This window comes from Megachile rotundata, chromosome 15 (assembly GCF_050947335.1).
Source record: "Megachile rotundata isolate GNS110a chromosome 15, iyMegRotu1, whole genome shotgun sequence".
NCBI classification, from domain to species: domain Eukaryota; kingdom Metazoa; phylum Arthropoda; class Insecta; order Hymenoptera; family Megachilidae; genus Megachile; species Megachile rotundata.
Genome location: NC_134997.1, coordinates 9,793,330 through 9,812,818, shown reverse-complemented (window position 1 = coordinate 9,812,818; position 19,489 = coordinate 9,793,330). Strand labels below are relative to the sequence as shown.

The window sequence follows — 19,489 nt, the reverse complement described above, 5'->3', positions numbered from 1 at the left end:
TCCTTGCCTTTTTTTTGTCAATTAAAGAAATTTCTTTGGAACCATTAGATCTTCACGAAGGTTTTACCTGCGCTTACAATCGCAAACCTTGTTATGCTTCTTGCAAGATTTTAATTATAAAACTTAATTTCGTGCTCGGATGTTATCTTTATGCTTTGCTATTTATGTACAAAATTGTAAAAATTAAAGAATCGAATTGTGTCAGTATTTTTAATATGCGACGCACAATGAAACCGCTTTAAGTATTAAAATTTTAATTAAGACTAATTAAAACAGTTAATAATATTAAGCTTGTACTATTTTTTAAGAAAAATACTTTAATGTTTATCTTAACAATATTTAAAAATTATAAATGTTGCTTCCAAAAAATTTAACATAAAATGAGAAAAAATCAAGGTAGCAAGAAATGAAGTAATTTAATAAAAATACAAATTTTTTCGATCGAATTTTTTTAGAAATTTAAGTAATGACACAGTTTGATTATTTAATTGAACACAGCTCTCGATTCTACATCTTACAATTAGTTTCTCAGAGCTACAATAAGCTTCTATTGTATATTTTTACAAAATCGAATTAAAAGTGTTAAAACAGAGTGTCCCAGTCTCCTTCATTTAAAACACTTGTATTAAATTGAAACTTGTAAGCCTCTTTCAGTCGCTCGATTTCTGTTTGAGTATCAAATAAATGTTCCTCCGTATAGAATGAGAAAAATATTGAAGATTAATTATTCAAGCCCCTGTTGTCACAGTCGAAAATTGAAATGTGTGTAGACGACAATATCAGAGATTAGGAAATCTGAAATGATAGTCTGCAACATTTCATGGTGAACACGCCCCCTGTTAATTACGATTGTCTGGCAGTTTCTGTTCAGAATTGCTTGTTGAAGCTTCAAAAAATTCTTTTACTAAAAATATAAAGTTAACAGTTATATAAAAAAAAATTTGTAAAAATAATATTATAAACGAGGTTACTAAAAATATTAAGGGTCTTTGTGCAACTAGTTTGTATAATAAAAATAATTTTTTAAATAATATACTGAATGTATTAATGTACTAAAAATATTTTTATAATAATAACACACTAAAAATACACTGAATGATTAAATTAAAAATGATGTGCTAAAAATATTTAAAAAATAATAACACACTAAAAATACACTGAATGATTAAATTAAAAATGATATACTAAAAATATTTAAAAAATAATAACACAGTAAAAATACACTGAAAGAATAAACTAAAAATGACGTACTAATAATATTTTTTAAATAATAACACAGTAAAAATACACTGAAAGTATAAACTAAAAATGATGTACTAAAAATATTAAAAAAATAATAACACTGAAAATACACTGAAATAAATAATTTTGTACTAGAAAATTAATTCGAAAAATCATTAAATTAATGCAGTGATAAGATTAATAAATGAAATATGAAATAAAATTGCTATAAATGAGGAAAGATTCAGTAATGAATTTTGATGAGTTTTATTTTTCGTAAGAATGAAGATGTGGTACGAAATACTTTTGCTGTTGTTATTGACAAAAGCGTGCGTGGGCATCGAGAAATATTGGTTGCCAAACTTGGAATGGGAAACAGCTAGAAATTGGGTGGAGAACCGGACACCGGAAATAGACAGTCGCGTGATTTTTCCTCTGGAAATGAGACACGCTGCGGGTCTTTCGATTTCCAAGGATCTTAGATTTTCTGGCTTCGATTTAGCTAGGACTGGATCTCTGGTTTTACCTAGAGATGGAAATATACAGGTATTTATTACAAGTCAATACTTTTTAAAAAATTTACATTCGTTCTTTAAGGAAAAATAAATCAATTCATACTACAATTATTTCTATAAATTGAAAATAAATTTTGTAACTATAATTATATATCAAGTTTAAGTGAATTAATTTTATAATTATAATCACATACCAATCATAAGTCAATTAATTCTGTAACTCAAACATGAAATCAATCATGAAAACTTAATCAATCATTCATCTTAAAAACTTCTCTGCCTTCTTGTTTACTCAAAATGAAAATCTTAATTTAAAATTAAAATTTAATTTCTATAAAATCTAATTTACATAAAACACAAGATTGTAAAATTCTTTTAAGAGAATAGCAGCGAGCAAGCAAAATAATATTCTAATTCGATTAAAAATCAATCTCCTGTCGCTAATAGTTATTCCAGTAGACTTATCTTTAAAGAAATTATTCTGTATGATGCCGCGAGAATCAGTTTTTAATTTCCGAAGGTGGAAAAATATCGACGCGTCACAAGGATTTTGCAACCGGCGACAAATTACTTCGAAAATTGTGTTGAAACTTTCTCATTTCGCGTCCCATTAGCTTCTGAGTTACAATCGAAATATAAAACATAAATCTGCGCCGCTTATCAAGCACGGGACGTACTGAAAACTGATTATGCTTCGTTACTCCAGAGTTAATTTTACTCCGTAAGCTTACACTTTTCACAAAAATTTTTTAGGAAAAAGGGAGGAAAGTAGAATTTGGGAAATTTGGAAATTAGAATTTTTAGAAATTGGGGAGTGTAGAAACTGGGGGATATAGAAATGGGGAAATTGAGAAATTGGGGGATGTAGAAATTGGGAAATTGAGAAATTGGGGGATGTAGATATTGGAAAATCGAGAAATTAAGGGTTGTAGAAATTGGGGAATGTAGAAATTGGGGGTTTTTAGAATTTGGGAAATGTAAAAATTGGGGGATGCAGAAATTGGAGAATTTAGAATTTTAGAAATTTAGAAATTAGAATTTTTAGAAATTGGGGGATATAGAAATGGGGAAACTGAGAAATTAGGGGTTGTAGAAATTGGGGGATGTAGAAATTGGAAAATTGAGAAATTAAGGGTTGTAGAAATTGGGGGATATAGAAATTGAAAACTTGAGAAATTAGGGGTTGTAAAAATTGGAGGATGTAGACTTTTGGAAATTTAAAAATTAAGGGATGTAGAAATTGGAATATTTAGAATTTTGAAAGAACACAATTTTAAGCAACTGTATTCCTAATATTATTTTCTGAAATAATTCTAACTTTACATTCTAACATATCCTAAAATTCAATATATATTTTACTTGAAATAATTCTAACTTCACATTGTGACATAACCCAAAATTCGGTACACATATATTTTACCTAAAATCCTTTTACCTAAATCCAACAGCAATTATATTTTTCTCCAAATGAAAATAGAAGTTTTCTTTCTGGTACTTTTCATAGTTGTGTACATATAAAAGTTCATCTATTACCAATATAAACAAAAATTGTATTAATTAATTTAACTCCCCATTAAGATACTCAGCAAGTAAAAATGTGTTTGCAATTAAAATCAAGGTTTGTTGAGTAAAAATTTGATTTTGTTCATTCTTCGTTCATCTTATTATGCATTGAATATCAACAGTTGAAAGAAGAGGAAAAGTCAAAGGTGAAAATCAGTCAATGGGCAAGAACAGGGCACATATTTTGGGCCGATCCTCAAAACTGGAACGGAAGTTCGGAAGCAGCGCCTCATCTTGAGCGAGTTCCGTGTCGACAGGATGATATTGTTCTACCGGAGAAGAAGAAGACTTTTAGTATTCTTTTACCGATGAGGAATATAGAAGTGAGATCTGTTAGAATGTCGGACGAGAAGCATCCTTTGAGTTCGTGGCAGTGGACCGAGATGGAAGACAGGAGGGAGTTTCATAAAAGATTCACTGTGTCGTACGTGGTGTTTATGTTATGATGGCAATTGACGAGTTTGGAAGATTTGGAATTTGGGGATTGCAAGTTTGGGAATTTAGGGATTTAGAAATATAGGAATTTGAGGGACATTTTTTAGGGATTTGGAAGGATGGAAATTTAGGGATTTAAAAGTGTAGGAATTTAGGAGACTTTTTTAGGGATTTGAGGATTTGGAAGGATGGAAATTTAGGGATTTAAAAGTGTAGGAATTTAGGAGACTTTTTTAGGGGTTTGAGGATTGCAACTTTGGGAATTTAGGGATTTAGAAATATAGGAATTTGAGGGACTGTTTTTAGGGATTTGGGGGTTGCAAGTTTGGGAAGTTTGAATTTTGGAGATTTGGAAATTTGGGGGTTGGAAGATTTGGAAATTTAAAAATTTGAGGATGTAGGAATTTAAAAATTTTTAAATTTGGGATTTTAGAGAGTTTGGAAAATTTAGAAATTTTGGGGATTTAGAGACTTAAAGATTTTAGAGATTTGGTAATTTAGGGATTTGAATATCTAGAGATTTGGGAATTTGGAGTATTAGAAATTTAGGAATTTGGTAATTTAGATATTTGGAAATTTAGGTAATTAAATTTTAGAAATTTGGAAATTTAGGAATTTGGTAATCTTAGAGATTTGAATATTTAGCAATTTAGAAGCTTGAAAATTTGGTAAGTTTCAGAATTGGTAATTTAGAGATTTGAAAAATTAAGGACTTAGAAACATAAAAATTTGTAAAAATATAGATTTGAAAATTTAGAAATCTGGTAATTTAGGAATTTGGAAATATAGATTCAAATCTTACAAATTTAATAATGTAAAAACCCTAAAATTGAACCTATAATTTCAAAATATAAATTCTCTCATGATACAGATATGCCGAATACAGTTGTGACAAATGCGCCTGCCAAAATGATCAAAATGGCGACTATCTCGAAGAAATCTGTGCCATTGAGAGACCAAAATGTGGATTCACGCCTTGCGAGTTTCCTCTCACGGTACAGTAATTAATAATTTATCTCAATTTCCACTAACCTCAAAAATAATATCTTGCAAAAAAAAAGGAAAACAAGTTTGCAGAGAATAAATTAAATTTGAGAAAAATATTCTAGGCTTGAAAAATAAAATTAAATTTGATGGAGGTAAATCAAATTTGTAGAAAATAAATTATATTCGAAGATGAATTAAATTTGAAGAAACTAAATTAAATTATAGAAAATAAATTAGTCTTGAAGACAAATTGAATGTGAAAAACTAAATGAAATTTGAAGAAAGTAAATTTGTAGAAAATAAATTAGTCTTGAAGACAAATTAAATTTAAAAAATTAAATTAAATTTGAAGAAAATAAATTAGTCTTGAAGACAAATTAAATTAAATTTGAAGAAAATAAATTTGTAGGAAATAAATTAGTCTTGAAGACAAATTAAATTTGAAAAATTAAATTAAATTTGAAGAAAATAAATTAGATTTGAAGATAAATTAAATTAAATTTGAAGAAAATAAATTTGTAGAAAATAAATTAGTCTTGAAGACAAATTAAATTTGAAGAAAATAAATTAGATGTGAAGATAAATTAAATTTGTCAAAAACATACCAAACTTAAAAAATTAAATCCGAAGAAGATAAACTTGTAGAAAATAAATCAAACTTAAAGCAAACAATGTTGAAACTCGAAAAAGACAAATTGAATTTGTAAACGACGAATCAGAGTTAAAAGTGATAAATTAAAAAAATAAAATAAACGATAAATATGCATTCTAAAAATAAATAAATCAAGAGACTCTACTCATTCTCTTGCGTCAATGATTTATTAGAAACAACCCGATAAAAATCGCGATCTCAAAGATTTCAATTTCCGGTATTGCTTCAGGTTGAAGGCCACTGTTGTCGATATTGTGGCGGTCGAGTGTCTTTGACAAACAAAGCATCTTTGCCGGTGGTTCGTGTTGCAGCAGACGAAGCTTTCGAGGGATACACAGAAAGCCTAGCATGGCATGTCAGACGTACTTCGAACGGGGCAGTCGAAGTATTGATAAAGGAAAAGAACGACTATACCGAAATCAATATCCTCGAAGCGGTGGAAAATATGAAGAAGGCTTTAATAAGTAATTTCTTTATTGTCCACGTCACTTTCATCGTCTTTCATCTCTTTGAAGCTTCTGCATTTTATCGCGTTTCATTTGTTCTTTGATCTTTGCGATTCTTTTTATAGATTTCAATATTTCAATTTTGATTCGTTTGCAAAATAATATCGGTTCTTTATTAGCAAAATTTGTGTAGAGTCAAGAAATTCTTTTATCTTTGATTTAGTATTGCAAAAAGTGCATCATTTGAAGATTTTATTAAAATTCAAGGTGCTTGAAACAATTTTAACTTTGATCATTTGAAAATTATGTAGGATTATTATCATCAAAATTTCTGTAGATTCAACACATTTTTTAGACTTGATATTAATTATGGAATATTGTAAAAATTGCATCGTTTGAAGATTTTATTAAAATTCAAGGTGCTTGAAACAATTTTAACTTTGATCATTTAAAAATTATGTAGGATTATTATCATCAAAATTTCTGTGGATTCAACACATTTTTTAGACTTGATTTTATTTATAGAGTATTGCAAAAATTGAATTATTTAAAGATTCTCAAAAATTCAAAATTCAAGATGTCTGTCTTAAAACTTTTATCAATTTACAGTACCTGTAAAAAATATTATACACTGTATAAATTATACAGTTTAAAAACTTGATAAATCTTGTCTGAAAACTTGATGTTCAATTCAATAATTTATACAACGTGTCTCGTAACTATTTTAACTCCCTGAAAGGGGTGGATATCATTCTGAACAAGATTTTCCTTTGCAAAAATAGGATTTGAAGCTTCGTTTTTAAATTATTCTTAAGGAAAAATACTATTGTATCTTTGTTATGTATTCTACATATAAATTGTATGATTTAAACAGGTATGAACATTGAAGTATCGAGCACGGAAACCGCAGGTGCAGCTTTACAGGATAATCGGCTGGCTGTTGCACTTGTTCCCCTCTTTGGAACGCCATTCATCATCTTTGTCATACTGTTCTTCGTTTTCTTGTACTTTGGGTACTCATACAGACAGTACGTATAAGAATTTATAGAAGATGCATGATTTTGTGATTTTGGAATTTAATGAAATTTTTTATATTTTTGGTTCTTGTGTGTTGGGGGTTGGGGAGGAGAGAGTGGGAGAGATTGGAAATTGGGGAATTGAGAAATTAGGGGATGTGGAAGTTGGGGGAGTAGAAATTAGGAGATTTAGAAACTGGGGAATGTAAAAATTAAAGAATGTTGAGATTGGGGAGTGTAGAAATTAGGGGATGTGGAAATTGGGGAATGTAGAAATTGGGGGACGTGGAAATTGGGGAATATAGAAATTGGGGGGATGTAGAAATTAGGAAATGTAAAAATTGGGGAATGTAGAAATTTAAGAATGTTGAGATTGGGGAATGTAGAAATTAGGAAATGTAGAAATTGGAGGATGTAGAAATTGGGGGATGTGGAAATTGGGAAATTTAGAAATTAGGGGATGTAGAAATTGGGGAATATAGAAATTGGGGGGATGTAGAAATTAGGAAATGTAAAAATTGGGGAATGTAGAAATTTAAGAATGTTGAGATTGGGGAATGTAGAAATTAGGAAATGTAGAAATTGGGGGATGTGGAAATTGGGGAATTTAGAAATTAGGGGATGTAGAAATTGGGGAATATAGAAATTGGGGGATGTAGAAATTGGGAAATATAGAAATTGGAGGATGTAGAAATTGGGGAATGTAGAAACTGGAGTTTTTAGAAATTGAGGAGTGTAGAAATTGGGGGATGTAGAAATTGCAGAATGTAGAATCTGGGAAATGTGGAATTTTGAAAATTTAGAAATTAGAAAATGTAGAAGTAATTTAGAAATCCAGTAACCTAGAAACCTAATAATCTCAAAATCCCTATAATAGTTTGGAACATCCTAGAATACCCTTGAATACCCTAGAATACCCTATAATTCCCTATAATACCCTAGAATACCCTAGATCACCCCATAACACTCCTTAACACCCCAAAACCCAATGAACCCTCCCAAAAAAACTCCTAAACCACATTTACCAAAAACCACCCCCTAAAAATTAAATTTAAAAAAATCTAAAAATCAATCACCCAAAATTACATAAAACAAAATTACATAAACTAAAATTAAACATTACAATCACTCATAAAATTAAAAATCATTTCACCAAAGAATATCTCGAACAAAGTGCATTTTAACAAGAGGGAAATGAGTAACTCATTCCCGGAAGGTGATCAACTTTTCCATGAAAATCGTTGTGTCTGACCCTTATATCCCGCCGTCACTATTTCGAGAGAGCGGATCGTATGGAAAAAGCACAGGAGAAAAAAAGAGAGCGAACGATGGAAAAAGTAATTACACGGATATGAAACACGAGACACTGTATGCAAGCGCCTCCACTTTCCCTTCTGTTGCATCCTGCAAACCGGAAGTCTGCGAAATTAACTTCCTCGCTGGATGTTCCTCCTCTGGAGTAGGCGAAATTTGTTTTCTCTTTCTTTCTGGAATACTTCGTTAGCTATGTACTTTCAAATATTATTTTTCTATTTTTATAATGTATTGTTTTATCAGATTTTTTATTTTGTTTTGTAATTCTTATTTTTGGCGTATTGTAGTCTTTTTTGTATTCTTTGTTTGGGTGGCTTTCTCTCGTTTAATTTTGTATTTTTTATTTGGGTGGTTTTGTACTTTTTATTTTTGTTGACTGATATTTTTTATTTATGTGAAGATGCATTTTTTATTTATCTTCGTTGTTTATTTGTGTGATTTTGTCATTATTATTTGTGCGCTTTTGTGTCGTTTATTTGTGTAATTTTGTTATTTTTATTTGTGTCATCTTGTATTTTTTATTTATATGTTTTTGACATTTTTATTTGTGCGCTTTTGTGTTGTTTATTTGTGTAACTTTGTTATTTTTATTTGTGTCATATTGTATTTTTTATTTGTATGATTTTGTCGTTTTTAATTATACACTCTTATATCTTTTACATGATCTCGTAATTTTTATTTATATTGTCTTGTATTATTTATTTGTATGATCATTTTTAAATATGCACTTTTTACTTATATGCTTTAATTAATTTTTACTTATTTTGCATCTTTTACTTACATAATCTACTAATATTCGTTTAAAAGAATTCATTTATATAAAACGATTCTTTTGTATCCAACACCACCTGTTTTGAACCTCGCTGTTCATTTCATCTGTAAAACGAATTTCATCGAATTTGATCAATGCAATCAAGAGAGAAGGTTGTCTCGAATTTTACCGTTGAATTATGTTTGCTCCTAGCGAATCGAACACGTGCAAGTTCAAAAGTTCCGTTTCCGGCTGTTTGCCTCCTACTGCGGTCGCTGAAAATGTGGTTGATGGTACAATGGAGATATTTACCGAAATCGAGAGATAAAGGTTGGAACAGGTGAAAGGTGTAGGGTTAATAATTCAAACTTGTTAAACATTTAATAAAAATAATAAAGAAAATAATACGTCTAAAACATTTTAAAAGGCAGACATTTGCAAACAGTAAAATATTAAAAGAAGTGAAAAAGAAAAAGAGTAAGAAACAAAATAAAATTGAAATAAGAAATAAATAACAAATAATAAATAACAAAAAATAAATAAATCAATCAATCAATCTTTCAGTCAATCAATCAATCAGTCAATCAATTAATCAGTCAATCAGTCAATCAATAAATCAATTAATCAATCAACCAACCAAACAATCAATCAATCAGTCAATCAATCAGTCAGTCAGTCAGTCAATCAATCAATCAATCAATCAATCAATCAATCAATCAGTCAATCAGTCAATTAATCAATCAATCAATCAGTCAGTCAGTCAGTCAGTCAGTCAATCAATCAATCAATCAATCAATCAATCAATCAATCAATCAACCAACCAAACAATCAATCAATCAGTCAATCAGTCAATCAGTCAATCAGTCAATCAATCAATCAACCAACCAAACAATCAATCGATCAGTCAATCAATCAATCAATCAATCAACCAACCAACCAACTAATCAATCAATCAATCAATCAATCAGTCAATCAATCAATCAATCAATCAATCAATCAATCAATCAATCGATCGCTCAGCCAACCAACCAACTAACCAATCAATCAATAATAAATTAATAATAAATAACGAATAAAAAATAAAATTGAAGAAAACTTGAAAACAGTAAAATACAAGGAAGAGGTAACAAAGTAGATCAAAGAAAAATACTACTAAAAATAATAGATAAAAGTTAAAAATCCAAAAAAAGACATTAGCAAAATAAAATAAGAAACCGAGTGTATAATTGAAGAAAACTCACGGTAAATTATAAAATCAGAAAGTAATAGGGATAAATAGCAATAAAGATAATGAAAGAAAGATGATAAGTAGGGTCCGAGAATGTTTCAATTTAGGAAATGGCGGTGGCAACAACCTAGCAGTCGACGAACCCGTTTCCATTTACCATTTTACACTCGGCAATTTCTTCGTCGCCATGTTTCTCAGCGACCCTTTTACCGGCAACTCGTAGCATTTAATTAGCTCAACCCCAATTGAGTCGAATATCATTTCTTCGAAACAAAATTTTGCGTTCTTTGCTGTTGAAAAGTAGGAGAGTTTACAAAATATTAAATTTCACTTTTGTACTCTCTATTGAGGCTATTGAGGAAGAGTTTATTGAAAAAAATAACAATTTTCATATAATAATATAGATTTATTTATTTCTAACTTATCGTAGATATAGGTCTAAAAAATAGTGCAAAAATTATTATAAATATTTAACAAGAATAAAATTTCCACATGTACTTTGTTTATTAGTGAAACTTAATGAAATTTGATTTAGTGAAATTTAATGAAACTAACAAATGTGTTATGATCATCAGTGAAATAATTCTGTTTTTAAATCTTCCAAATATTTCATAGTTTTGCAAATAAAAAATTTAGCTTAAAAAGTCCCTAACAAAACTACAAATCTAATTTTAATAAAATGATCCTATTTTCCAGCATGCTATCAGGCTGCACAGACGTTTTTTCGTCAATCAGAGACGGCACTCGAGTAGACAAGTCTCAGTCCAAGCCATTTAGTTTCGCTCGTTTCGAGAACATACCAGAAGGCAACGTCCAAATAGCCAACGTAGCCGTCGCTGAAGAACAGCCTGATAAAAACGAAGAAACTGAGGAGGAGGACTCGGGAGGAAGATTCGAAAATCCTTTGTACAGATCGAAAAGAAAAAAGAAGGAAGAAATTGAGGTGTTAAACATGGATGCTCCTTTGAGGCTGACGGCCCTCAAAGATAAAGTTGAGGGGATCGAAGAAGCTGATGTGGATATCCACTAATATTTACAATTAAAATTCAATTTTTTATTGGATTAAATGGAACTTTAATTCAACTTTTCTGTTAAGTTGTCAATTTCATTTTCTGTATATTTGTTAAAGTAAGCTGTAAAGTTTTATAAAAATAGTTGAATTGTGAAGAGAGTAGGTGGCGCCATCTAGCGGCGGAGGGTGGGAACTAACGAAAGTGCTGTTCCAAAAGTGTGTAGTTCACCCTGTTCGCCGGAGAGATGGCGCCACTTATTCAATTTTTAAAAAATCCAATTATTATTGATTTTGGTGGCTTAATTTGTTATAATATGCATCAAATTACATTAGAGAGCAAAACTAATTAACTTAGGATTGCATAGTTCTTAATATTCATTGCCAACACTGAAATATTCACAGGCTATACTAATCTTACAATGGTGTCATGAATTTCCATGTAAATAAATAAATAAAATATGTAACATAATATAACATAAAGCATAAATAAATATGTATTCTACTTATATCAATTCTTGCGCTTGTGTTTATACAAAAATTAACAATCTCTGACATCCACTAAGTGTCACTAAATCGTTCAAAAGCAGGAAGCGAAGGCAGTACAAAATGGCGGACACCGAACGAAATGAACACTGATACGGTGTAAAGTATTCGTTCTTTATTTCGTAAAAAATATTGTATATATCAGAAACGACAGTTTCAACAGAATAAAATAGAAGTGTAGCTAAAGTATATCGTGTACGTATTTCTTCGCTTGCGGGTACAGCAAGTATCGTCGGTAAACGATATCGGTACGCAAGGAAATCAAATAAAAAGAAAGAAAAAAATGGCGTAATAATACCAATGTATTCAATTGTATAAAACATATCTCAATTGGCTACGCTTTTTTTTCGAAACGACTCGAATACTGAGGATACGTAAAACAGATTTAGTGACTACGCGTTTTAAGCAGCTTGCACCACTTTGCTTTGCGGTCCTTTCTGCGTGGAATTGATTTTATCTCCTAATGATAACGCCATGCCTTGACTCTTTGCTCTGATACGTATATGGCCGACAACTGGAGCGTCTGGTTTATTCAAGGGTTTTTCGATAGACATGTTTGCTAGTGCGTCCTCTCCGAATATGGATTTTGCGTACATATTTGCTGCCATGAAACCGCATTGTCCAGAAAGAGCCTAGAATAAAAAAGAATTTCAATGATTGTCATATACATGTTAAAGTTAGGTTAGGTTACTATGTCAGAGACTGTCTCTATAAGTAATGCCTAATATCATGAATTACATATCCTGTAAGGTACCTTTTCTGGAGTAAGACAGCGCATATTTGTAGATTTCAAAAGATGAGCCAGATACTCTCTCAAATCTGACAACGTCGTATTCACGGACACCTTATTCTCCCACTCAAACTCTGCCCACATCTGTCGAAATTCTGCGTCCGTACACGTAGCTGGTACTATGTAATCCATAATGTCGATATGTATATCGTTCAAGACGACCACGCTTCTGTCAGAACCGGCGCCGGATACGTCATACACTAAAAAAGCGTTGGAGTTATAAAATGTTCTAACCTAAGTCCAGCATTCTAATTACCTATGTTCCCAAATATGATCCCATTTTCCGTAGAAGCTACTTTGACGTTAGCTTTGATGCTGGCAAAGTCTCGTGGCGCTAATACGATGGGCTGTGGCCTCTCTACAAGCTTCAGATCACCCATAGTCGCAAGCTCCAGGGTACAGTTTTGTAGCGTGTCTTCGGTTTGATTAACGATTAGCACATCGAGTACGATGTCGTACTGATTAACGTGAACGAGAGCTTCCGCGTATACGGGGTCCGAGAAGCCAGTCAGCTGGGTGACTTTGCTCAGAGCACTCGGGGCCGGTGCGTCTCCGCCAGCGCCAGGTCTTCCGGCAACAGCGGCGCTGAGACTCTGCTCGAACACGTCCCCAGATCCACCGGTTAAGTCTGATCCACGACTCAACTGTAGGAACTGAATCGCGTCATCTACCTGGACAACGCTACCTGGCTTCTCCTTTGCCTGGGATAGAAAACGTTTCAATAAGAAAACTTATTTACCTACACGTCTCACACAGATCCTATGTTGTCACCTTCTGATTTTGTGAATCCTCCTCAGCCTTCGCTGCCAACATCCTGCCCAGAGCTTCGCGGCAACCCTCGGTGAACACCGTCTGCACAAGCGGCATGGGACAAGCCAGTGATCTCAGACACAAAGATATTCGCTCAGCGTCGTCGTGAGTCATCGCCTTCGTAGGCAGACCTGAACGACCCAGTTGCAACACGCTGGACATCACGAACATCGCTTCGGCTTGCATACGATTGCTCTTCTGCAGATCGTTCTCGAGACTCTTGTAACGGAGGGCCAGCTTGGCCAAGGTCGTAGCTAATGAAGCACCGATGAAGAAGTCGCCTTCCATCATGTACTGAACTAGCGCTGGACGCTTCTCTTCCTTTTTGTCTGTTAGATGAAGAAATATTAGAAGAAACTGTTGTTTGTTAGGTTATGAAGTTGAAAGGATAGTTACGAGCAGATGTTGCACTAAATGCACTTTGAGTAGCGTATGTGCCGTCAGAGGTGACCAGTTGCGCTGGTGAAGTTTGGGCGTTTTCATCTTCCGACGACTTCTCACCGGCCTGACGTTTATTTTCTGCTTCGAGCAGTGGCAGTTCACCTAGAGCGGCGCGTATGCGGTTCATTACGGCTTCTATGTCTTCTTTTGAGGTCGCGTATTCTCCGAGAATCCACAATGCTGCTCTGTGTACCTTCACTGACTTTATGTGTGGAAATACCTGGATGGAAAGTACAAGTCTAAGTACAAGTATCAAGAGAATGGTGAACCTTGCTTTTCAGTATTAAAATCAATTATGTGTGATAATTACTTCAAGGAGTTTCTCAACAATGAGTGGCCTGAGATTCTCGAACCGTTGAATAGCCTCGCGAACGAACACCAAGACATCAGTAGCCGCAGCCTCGTTGTTCTCTGATAGAAAATCTGTCAGTACTGGAATAACTGTTGCGGCTACGTCTGAGAATTTAATGGAGCAAGCATGTAACGTTCGCACTAAAAGCTGTCGATATCTGCCAGCATCTTCGTGTTCTCCACCGGCAGTCCTAAGCACTTCTTTCTTTAAGAGTTGAACCATTTCTTCGATTGTGCGTGTGGTTACCAGGTCCATCGCAAGAGCTAACGTTTTTGTTCTTACTTCCAATGCTGGTGAACCTAGAATAAAAATAAAAATACTTCAAATGATTGCTTGAATTGATATATTTACTTCTCTACTTACCTAATACTCTAAGTACATCCATAACCAGATCTTGAAGCACTCTTTCATAAACAGGACTGTCTTTCATTGCAATCAGACGGTCGAGGACGATCAGTTTAACATTATTGTCACTTTCTTTAACAACCAATTCTATGTAACATGAGGCTGCAGCTTTAATTGCTGTGGGGGCACTTGAAAGTGTCACCAAAGTGCCAGCTGCTTCGTAGCGAACAGCAGCACTCGAGGAATTCAACAAGCTGTAAATGCATCTGATAAATCTAGCTCTTTCTGAAGGATTTGCAAGACAAACCTGCAAGAAAATACACTTGTAAGATGTACATCAAAGGATGATAAAGCGATAAACTTCAAGATGTACATACTTTGTAAATTAATTCAACAATAACCAGTTGCAGTATGTCACCAAAACTGGGTACTTGATCCAAACAAGCAGCTAAGTAAGCAAGTGCTCTACTCTGGTCAGCATGAAGCAACATCAAAAATGCATTTCTTCTACAAGACATATCTTGTTCCCCTTCTAAGTATTTTGCTATTAACTCCGGAGCATCTGGTATGAGAAATTGAAAGTTTCTGTAAATTGTAAAAATAGCTAGGACTGCGTTACGTCTCACGTAAGAATGTCTATGTTCCAAGCATGCAATTATTGCAGGCATCAGTGGTTCTAAAAGCTCCGGCTCCTTCAATTTGCACAGAAATCTGTAACACATAAATGTATTCTTAAAGTTGTCTATGAAATCGATTATTAAATCCAAGAATCGATGATACCTCAACGTAGAACCTCTGACAAATTCATTCGGGTGTTGCAAATCTTTCCTGTACGCGTCGCATACTAAAATCATCTCCTGAAGCAGTTTGCCATCGGGAGAAGTTTTTGGTACAATCTCCCAGAATATCAGTAGAAGCTTTTTAATCATGTGATCCTGCAGCGGAAGAACATATCTGATGATGGTCATCAGAAGACCCGGCAGGCGTTCCCCGCTCAATATCATATGAATAGTTTTCTCAAGGGCTTCAATCTTTGTTTTGACATCTCCTTTCTCCAAATCATGCTTCAGTTGCAGCTCGTTCAACGGCTCGGTATCAGTTGGAATGTTTATCAACGTATAACAAGGTTGTTCTGCGACGGTACTCATCTTTCCTGTCGTTTCACAATCTTCCCAGGAGAACTTGTCTTACAATCTGCAAACTAGAAACGATCAATTTCAGATCAAATGATCATAATAAAAGACTTGTTCGAGAAAGTGAGGTTATGTCGCGTTCACTGGACGTCTAACGTGTCACATTGGACGCGATGCCACGAAAATGTTGATGACGTTTGACGCACTCGGTTACGAAAGATACGTGAAAAAACGAAGGACGACGATATCGTTTAATTGGTAAACTGACATTTATGTGACTCCAGGAACAAGAAAAACAGCATACGTGTCAAAACCCCTGTGTTAGGGGACCACTGAGGAGCAGATAGCGCCACGGTCTACGCCTTCCACGTATGTAGACATCTTTGAATACTCCCATTGTCAGAAAACATTGTTTAAACAATATTCATTGAAATATACTGGTTCTTTTTGTAGACTATGTAAATTAAATTTTAAGTCGATGGTTTTAATAGATATTGCATTTTATTTCGAAAACTGTGCTTGGATAATTGAAACGTTACAATCTTCGTTCGTTAAATAATTATTTGGGGGTTAGTATTTTTGGGGGTTGTGAAGGTTTACTGTTTTGCATTAATATGATGTTTAATAGTACAATTTTAAAGACACGTAGAACACGATTTTTGGTAAAAATGTATTGACGTTAATGAAAGGAAATTTTATTGAAATTTATTAATTGTTTTAATGTATTATACTTTGGAAATTAATTTGCGTAATTGAAGTACCCCAATTTTATTTCGACGACAATTTTATTTGACTCGAAAAAGAAGTAAATTTAAAAACTCGTAATCGTAACCCTATTAATTTATGCTTGATAAGTGATCATCATTTAAACGGACTACTGACCTAGAAACTAAACCGAGCTAAATTAGATCGCGAATGTGCTCGAACGAAAATAACACTAATTACTCGAGCAACGTTTATCACAACAAAAAGATGAACACGATTATATTTAAATATAGAAACGATATTTTAATAAGTGCTAGATCAGCAACGCAAATAAATGAAAATACCCGAGGAAATCGCACGTGTCAGCATAATTGCGTTATCAGTTATTTCAAATATTTCAAAGCAATTACGTTGCATCTCGAGCGTGCACGAGGATTTCTTTTTCATTGACGCGCAGAATACTCTTCTGATAACCTTTCGATCTCCTTTATTTTTTCCTGTATCAAGCCATCTGATTTCTAACGATTGGTAATTACGTTCAATTTATTATGATTGAGAAATGCGAGATTTATGGGACGATGAGTTATTTTGGGGATTTTAGGATTTTTTGGGATTAGAAGTTTGGAACATGTCAATTTTTGATATACAATACTTTGGTACTTTGACTGAAAGTTTTTTAAATTTTAAAACATTTGAAAATATAAAAAAAAATCTGGTCTAGATGCCTCAAGAATTTGAGACATTTAGTAATGCAAAAATTAAAAACTTGATCTAAAAGTCTCAAGAATTTGAGACATTTAGTAATGCAAAAATTAAAAACCTTAGAAGCCTGAATTTATAAATTTGAGACATTGAGAGCCCCAAAAACTTGAAAATCCAAAACAGCAGAAAAGAAAGTTGAACGACCGTAAAGCTTGCTTTCTAAAAGAGTGGAATCAGTGTCGGGTGCATTCGCAAGAAAGTCTGATTACAATAATCGAGAGGATAATCAGCCGGCTGATACAAAGGCAGCCGACAAACGGTAGAAGTCGCGAAACTCTTTGGGTCAATAACGACGATTATCTCGAAAGAAATTATCCATTAACTCGTGGAATCTATGTGCATACTTGGAACTGGTCGTGGATGGACAAAGATGGAGGGAGAATAAGTAGTTGAACGCGTGTCTGACCCCCTTTGTGTCGTAGACCGATGCGACAGTCGGTGCAATGGGAGTTAATCGAAAAAAGTAGGCAAGAGGCAGAGGGGAAACAGTCGAAGATTGGCTCCGGCGTCGCGTCGAGACGCTTGCAATTAGCTGGTGCACGAGGGCACAATGATCTAGTCGCTAATTTTGTCTGACGCCAGTGAGGCGCTTCAACGAGTTGGATTCTTTCAAAATGACAAGGTGCTTTGGGATACTTGATGCTTAGAAACATTTTACTTATTCGGCTCTTACGTATTTTTCTATATAGAACTGGAAGATTAAGATGGCGGTCATTTAACTGGCTGTCATGTATATATGATAATTTTGGTGCAAGTGTGCACTCTTGTAAAATAAAGATTTATTACTGATTAAATTAAATTAAATTACTGATTAAACACTTTATGAGTAGAACTTCTTATGATATGGATGCTGGGTAATTAAAATGGCGGTCACTTAACAGGTTAACTGAGGTGGAGATATGTTAATTCTGGTGCAATTGTGCACTCTTGTAAAATAAAGATTTATTACTGATTAAATTAAATACTTCGTTATTACTGATTAAACACTTCATAGTAGGACTTTCTATGAACTGGATGCTGGGTAATTAAGATGGCGGTCATTTAACGGGTTGTGCTATACACATGTTAATTCTAGTACAATTGTGCACTCTTATACAATCAAAATTTATTACTGATTAAATACGTAACACTTCATAAGTAGAACTTTCTATGAACTGGATGCTGGGTAATTAAGATGGCGGTCATTTAACGGGTTAACTGTGATAGTTAATTATATTAATTCTGCGGTGTTAATACAAGTTAATTCTGATGCGATTGTGTACTCTTGTCAAATAAAAATTGACAAATGACTAAATACTCAACGCTTCATAAGGAGAACTTTCTATGAACTATATGGATGTTGGGACCATTAAAATGGCGGTCACTTAACAGGTTAAACACAACAAATATATATACACGTTAATGCAAAAGATAATTCTGGTGCAATCGTATACTTTCTATAAAATAAAAGATTTGCGATTGACTAAATACTCAACACTGTAATCTGAACTATTTATGACCTATACTGATGTTGGAACATTAAAATGGCGGTCATTTAACAGGCTGACTGCAGCAAATTCGTTAATACGAAGACTACATTGTTTCGTTTGTGTATTCTTGTAAAATAAAAAAATTAGTACAGAGTGAATATTCAATACTTCGTGAACAGAACTTTCTACGAACTACGTCAATGTTGAGGATGTTAAAATGGCGGTCACTTAACTAGTTAACTGTATTAAACACGTTAATATGAAAGACTCTATTGTTACGTTTGTGTATTCTTGTAAAATAAAAAATTAGTACAGAGTGAATATTCAATACTTCATGAATAGAACTTTCTACGAACTACATCAATGTTGAGGATATTAAAATGGCGGTCACTTAACAAGCTGACTGCAGTAAACACCTCAGTACGAAAGACTATATTGTTCCAATTGTATATTCTAGTGAAATAAAAAGTCACCACTGAGTAAATACTCGATACTTCCTAAACAAAATTTTCAATGAACTACATCAATGAAAATGACATTAAAATGGCGGTCACTTAACTAGCGGTATACACGTTAATCAGAATCAAGCTTCTCGTAAAATAAAAAAGACATTAATTACAAAAACTTGAAATTTCAGTAAGCTAAAATAAAACTCAGACGAAGTTTTTAAAAATATTTTACGAAAAACATTGTATTTCCTAACAAATTGATAACTTTACAAAATTGATTATCAAATTCTGAGATAACAAAACAAAACTGTATAAAAAACTACTTTTCTCATAAAAGTTCACCACCAAATTCTGTAACAATTTCTGTAAATTACCTCCATAACGGTCCACATTCTCCAAAGTCCAAGCTCAGTCTACCTCCCCATTTTCTCGTCACCGAAAGCTGCATCCGATTCCCGGTAATCCGATATCGTATGTCGTCACAGGTAAGACGTAATAATTACCCATCGAGCGTTGCATTCTCACGATATTATCAAACACGCTCTGAAAT

General features: G+C 33.2%; 2 protein-coding genes across 6 annotated transcripts; one reads left to right on the top strand and one right to left on the bottom strand.

Moving 5' to 3' along the window:
* The first annotated feature begins 1,273 nt into the window (after nucleotides 1–1,273).
* Nucleotides 1,274–11,648, top strand: LOC100880867 (protein amnionless). The gene is made up of 6 exons (XM_003703657.3): nucleotides 1,274–1,767; nucleotides 3,422–3,723; nucleotides 4,606–4,729; nucleotides 5,603–5,837; nucleotides 6,694–6,847; nucleotides 10,825–11,648. The coding sequence occupies exons 1-6, from the start codon at nucleotides 1,504–1,506 to the stop codon at nucleotides 11,156–11,158; spliced, it is 1,413 nt and encodes a 470-aa protein (XP_003703705.2). The 5' UTR covers nucleotides 1,274–1,503; the 3' UTR covers nucleotides 11,159–11,648.
* A 135-nt stretch (nucleotides 11,649–11,783) lies between these two features.
* Nucleotides 11,784–19,439, bottom strand: betaCOP (coatomer subunit beta). Of its 5 annotated transcripts, none has more exons than XM_076540712.1 (10): nucleotides 19,314–19,439; nucleotides 15,202–15,622; nucleotides 14,799–15,132; nucleotides 14,440–14,728; nucleotides 14,035–14,375; nucleotides 13,680–13,944; nucleotides 13,245–13,612; nucleotides 12,730–13,174; nucleotides 12,438–12,673; nucleotides 11,784–12,315 (listed from the first exon to the last, which is right to left on the bottom strand). In XM_076540712.1, exons 2-10 carry the CDS (start codon nucleotides 15,567–15,569, stop codon nucleotides 12,085–12,087), a joined length of 2,877 nt encoding a protein of 958 aa, XP_076396827.1. In that variant the 5' UTR covers nucleotides 15,570–15,622; nucleotides 19,314–19,439; the 3' UTR covers nucleotides 11,784–12,084. The 5 variants fall into 5 exon arrangements, with proteins under 5 accessions (XP_076396827.1, XP_012141492.1, XP_003703548.1 ...); XM_012286102.2 differs by lacking the exon at nucleotides 19,314–19,439 and adding an exon at nucleotides 15,823–15,952; XM_003703500.3 differs by lacking the exon at nucleotides 19,314–19,439 and adding an exon at nucleotides 15,823–15,942 and having other exon boundaries at nucleotides 15,202–15,615.
* Between the last annotated feature and the right edge of the window lie 50 nt (nucleotides 19,440–19,489).

What these genes read in the sequence shown, in the direction of transcription:
- LOC100880867 (XM_003703657.3), top strand. Translation starts at nt 1,504, where the DNA reads ATGAAGATGTGGTACGAAATACTTTTGCTGTTGTTATTGACAAAAGCG. An exon ending in CATAAAAGATTCACTGTGTC is followed by an intron (nt 3,724 to 4,605) that starts GTACGTGGTGTT and finishes CTCATGATACAG; the next exon opens with ATATGCCGAATACAGTTGTG. An exon ending in CTTGCGAGTTTCCTCTCACG is followed by an intron (nt 4,730 to 5,602) that starts GTACAGTAATTA and finishes GTATTGCTTCAG; the next exon opens with GTTGAAGGCCACTGTTGTCG.
- betaCOP (XM_076540712.1), bottom strand. Translation starts at nt 15,569, where the DNA reads ATGAGTACCGTCGCAGAACAACCTTGTTATACGTTGATAAACATTCCA. An exon ending in GATCATATTTGGGAACATAG is followed by an intron (nt 12,674 to 12,729) that starts GTAATTAGAATG and finishes ACGCTTTTTTAG; the next exon opens with TGTATGACGTATCCGGCGCC. An exon ending in GCTGTCTTACTCCAGAAAAG is followed by an intron (nt 12,316 to 12,437) that starts GTACCTTACAGG and finishes TTTTTATTCTAG; the next exon opens with GCTCTTTCTGGACAATGCGG.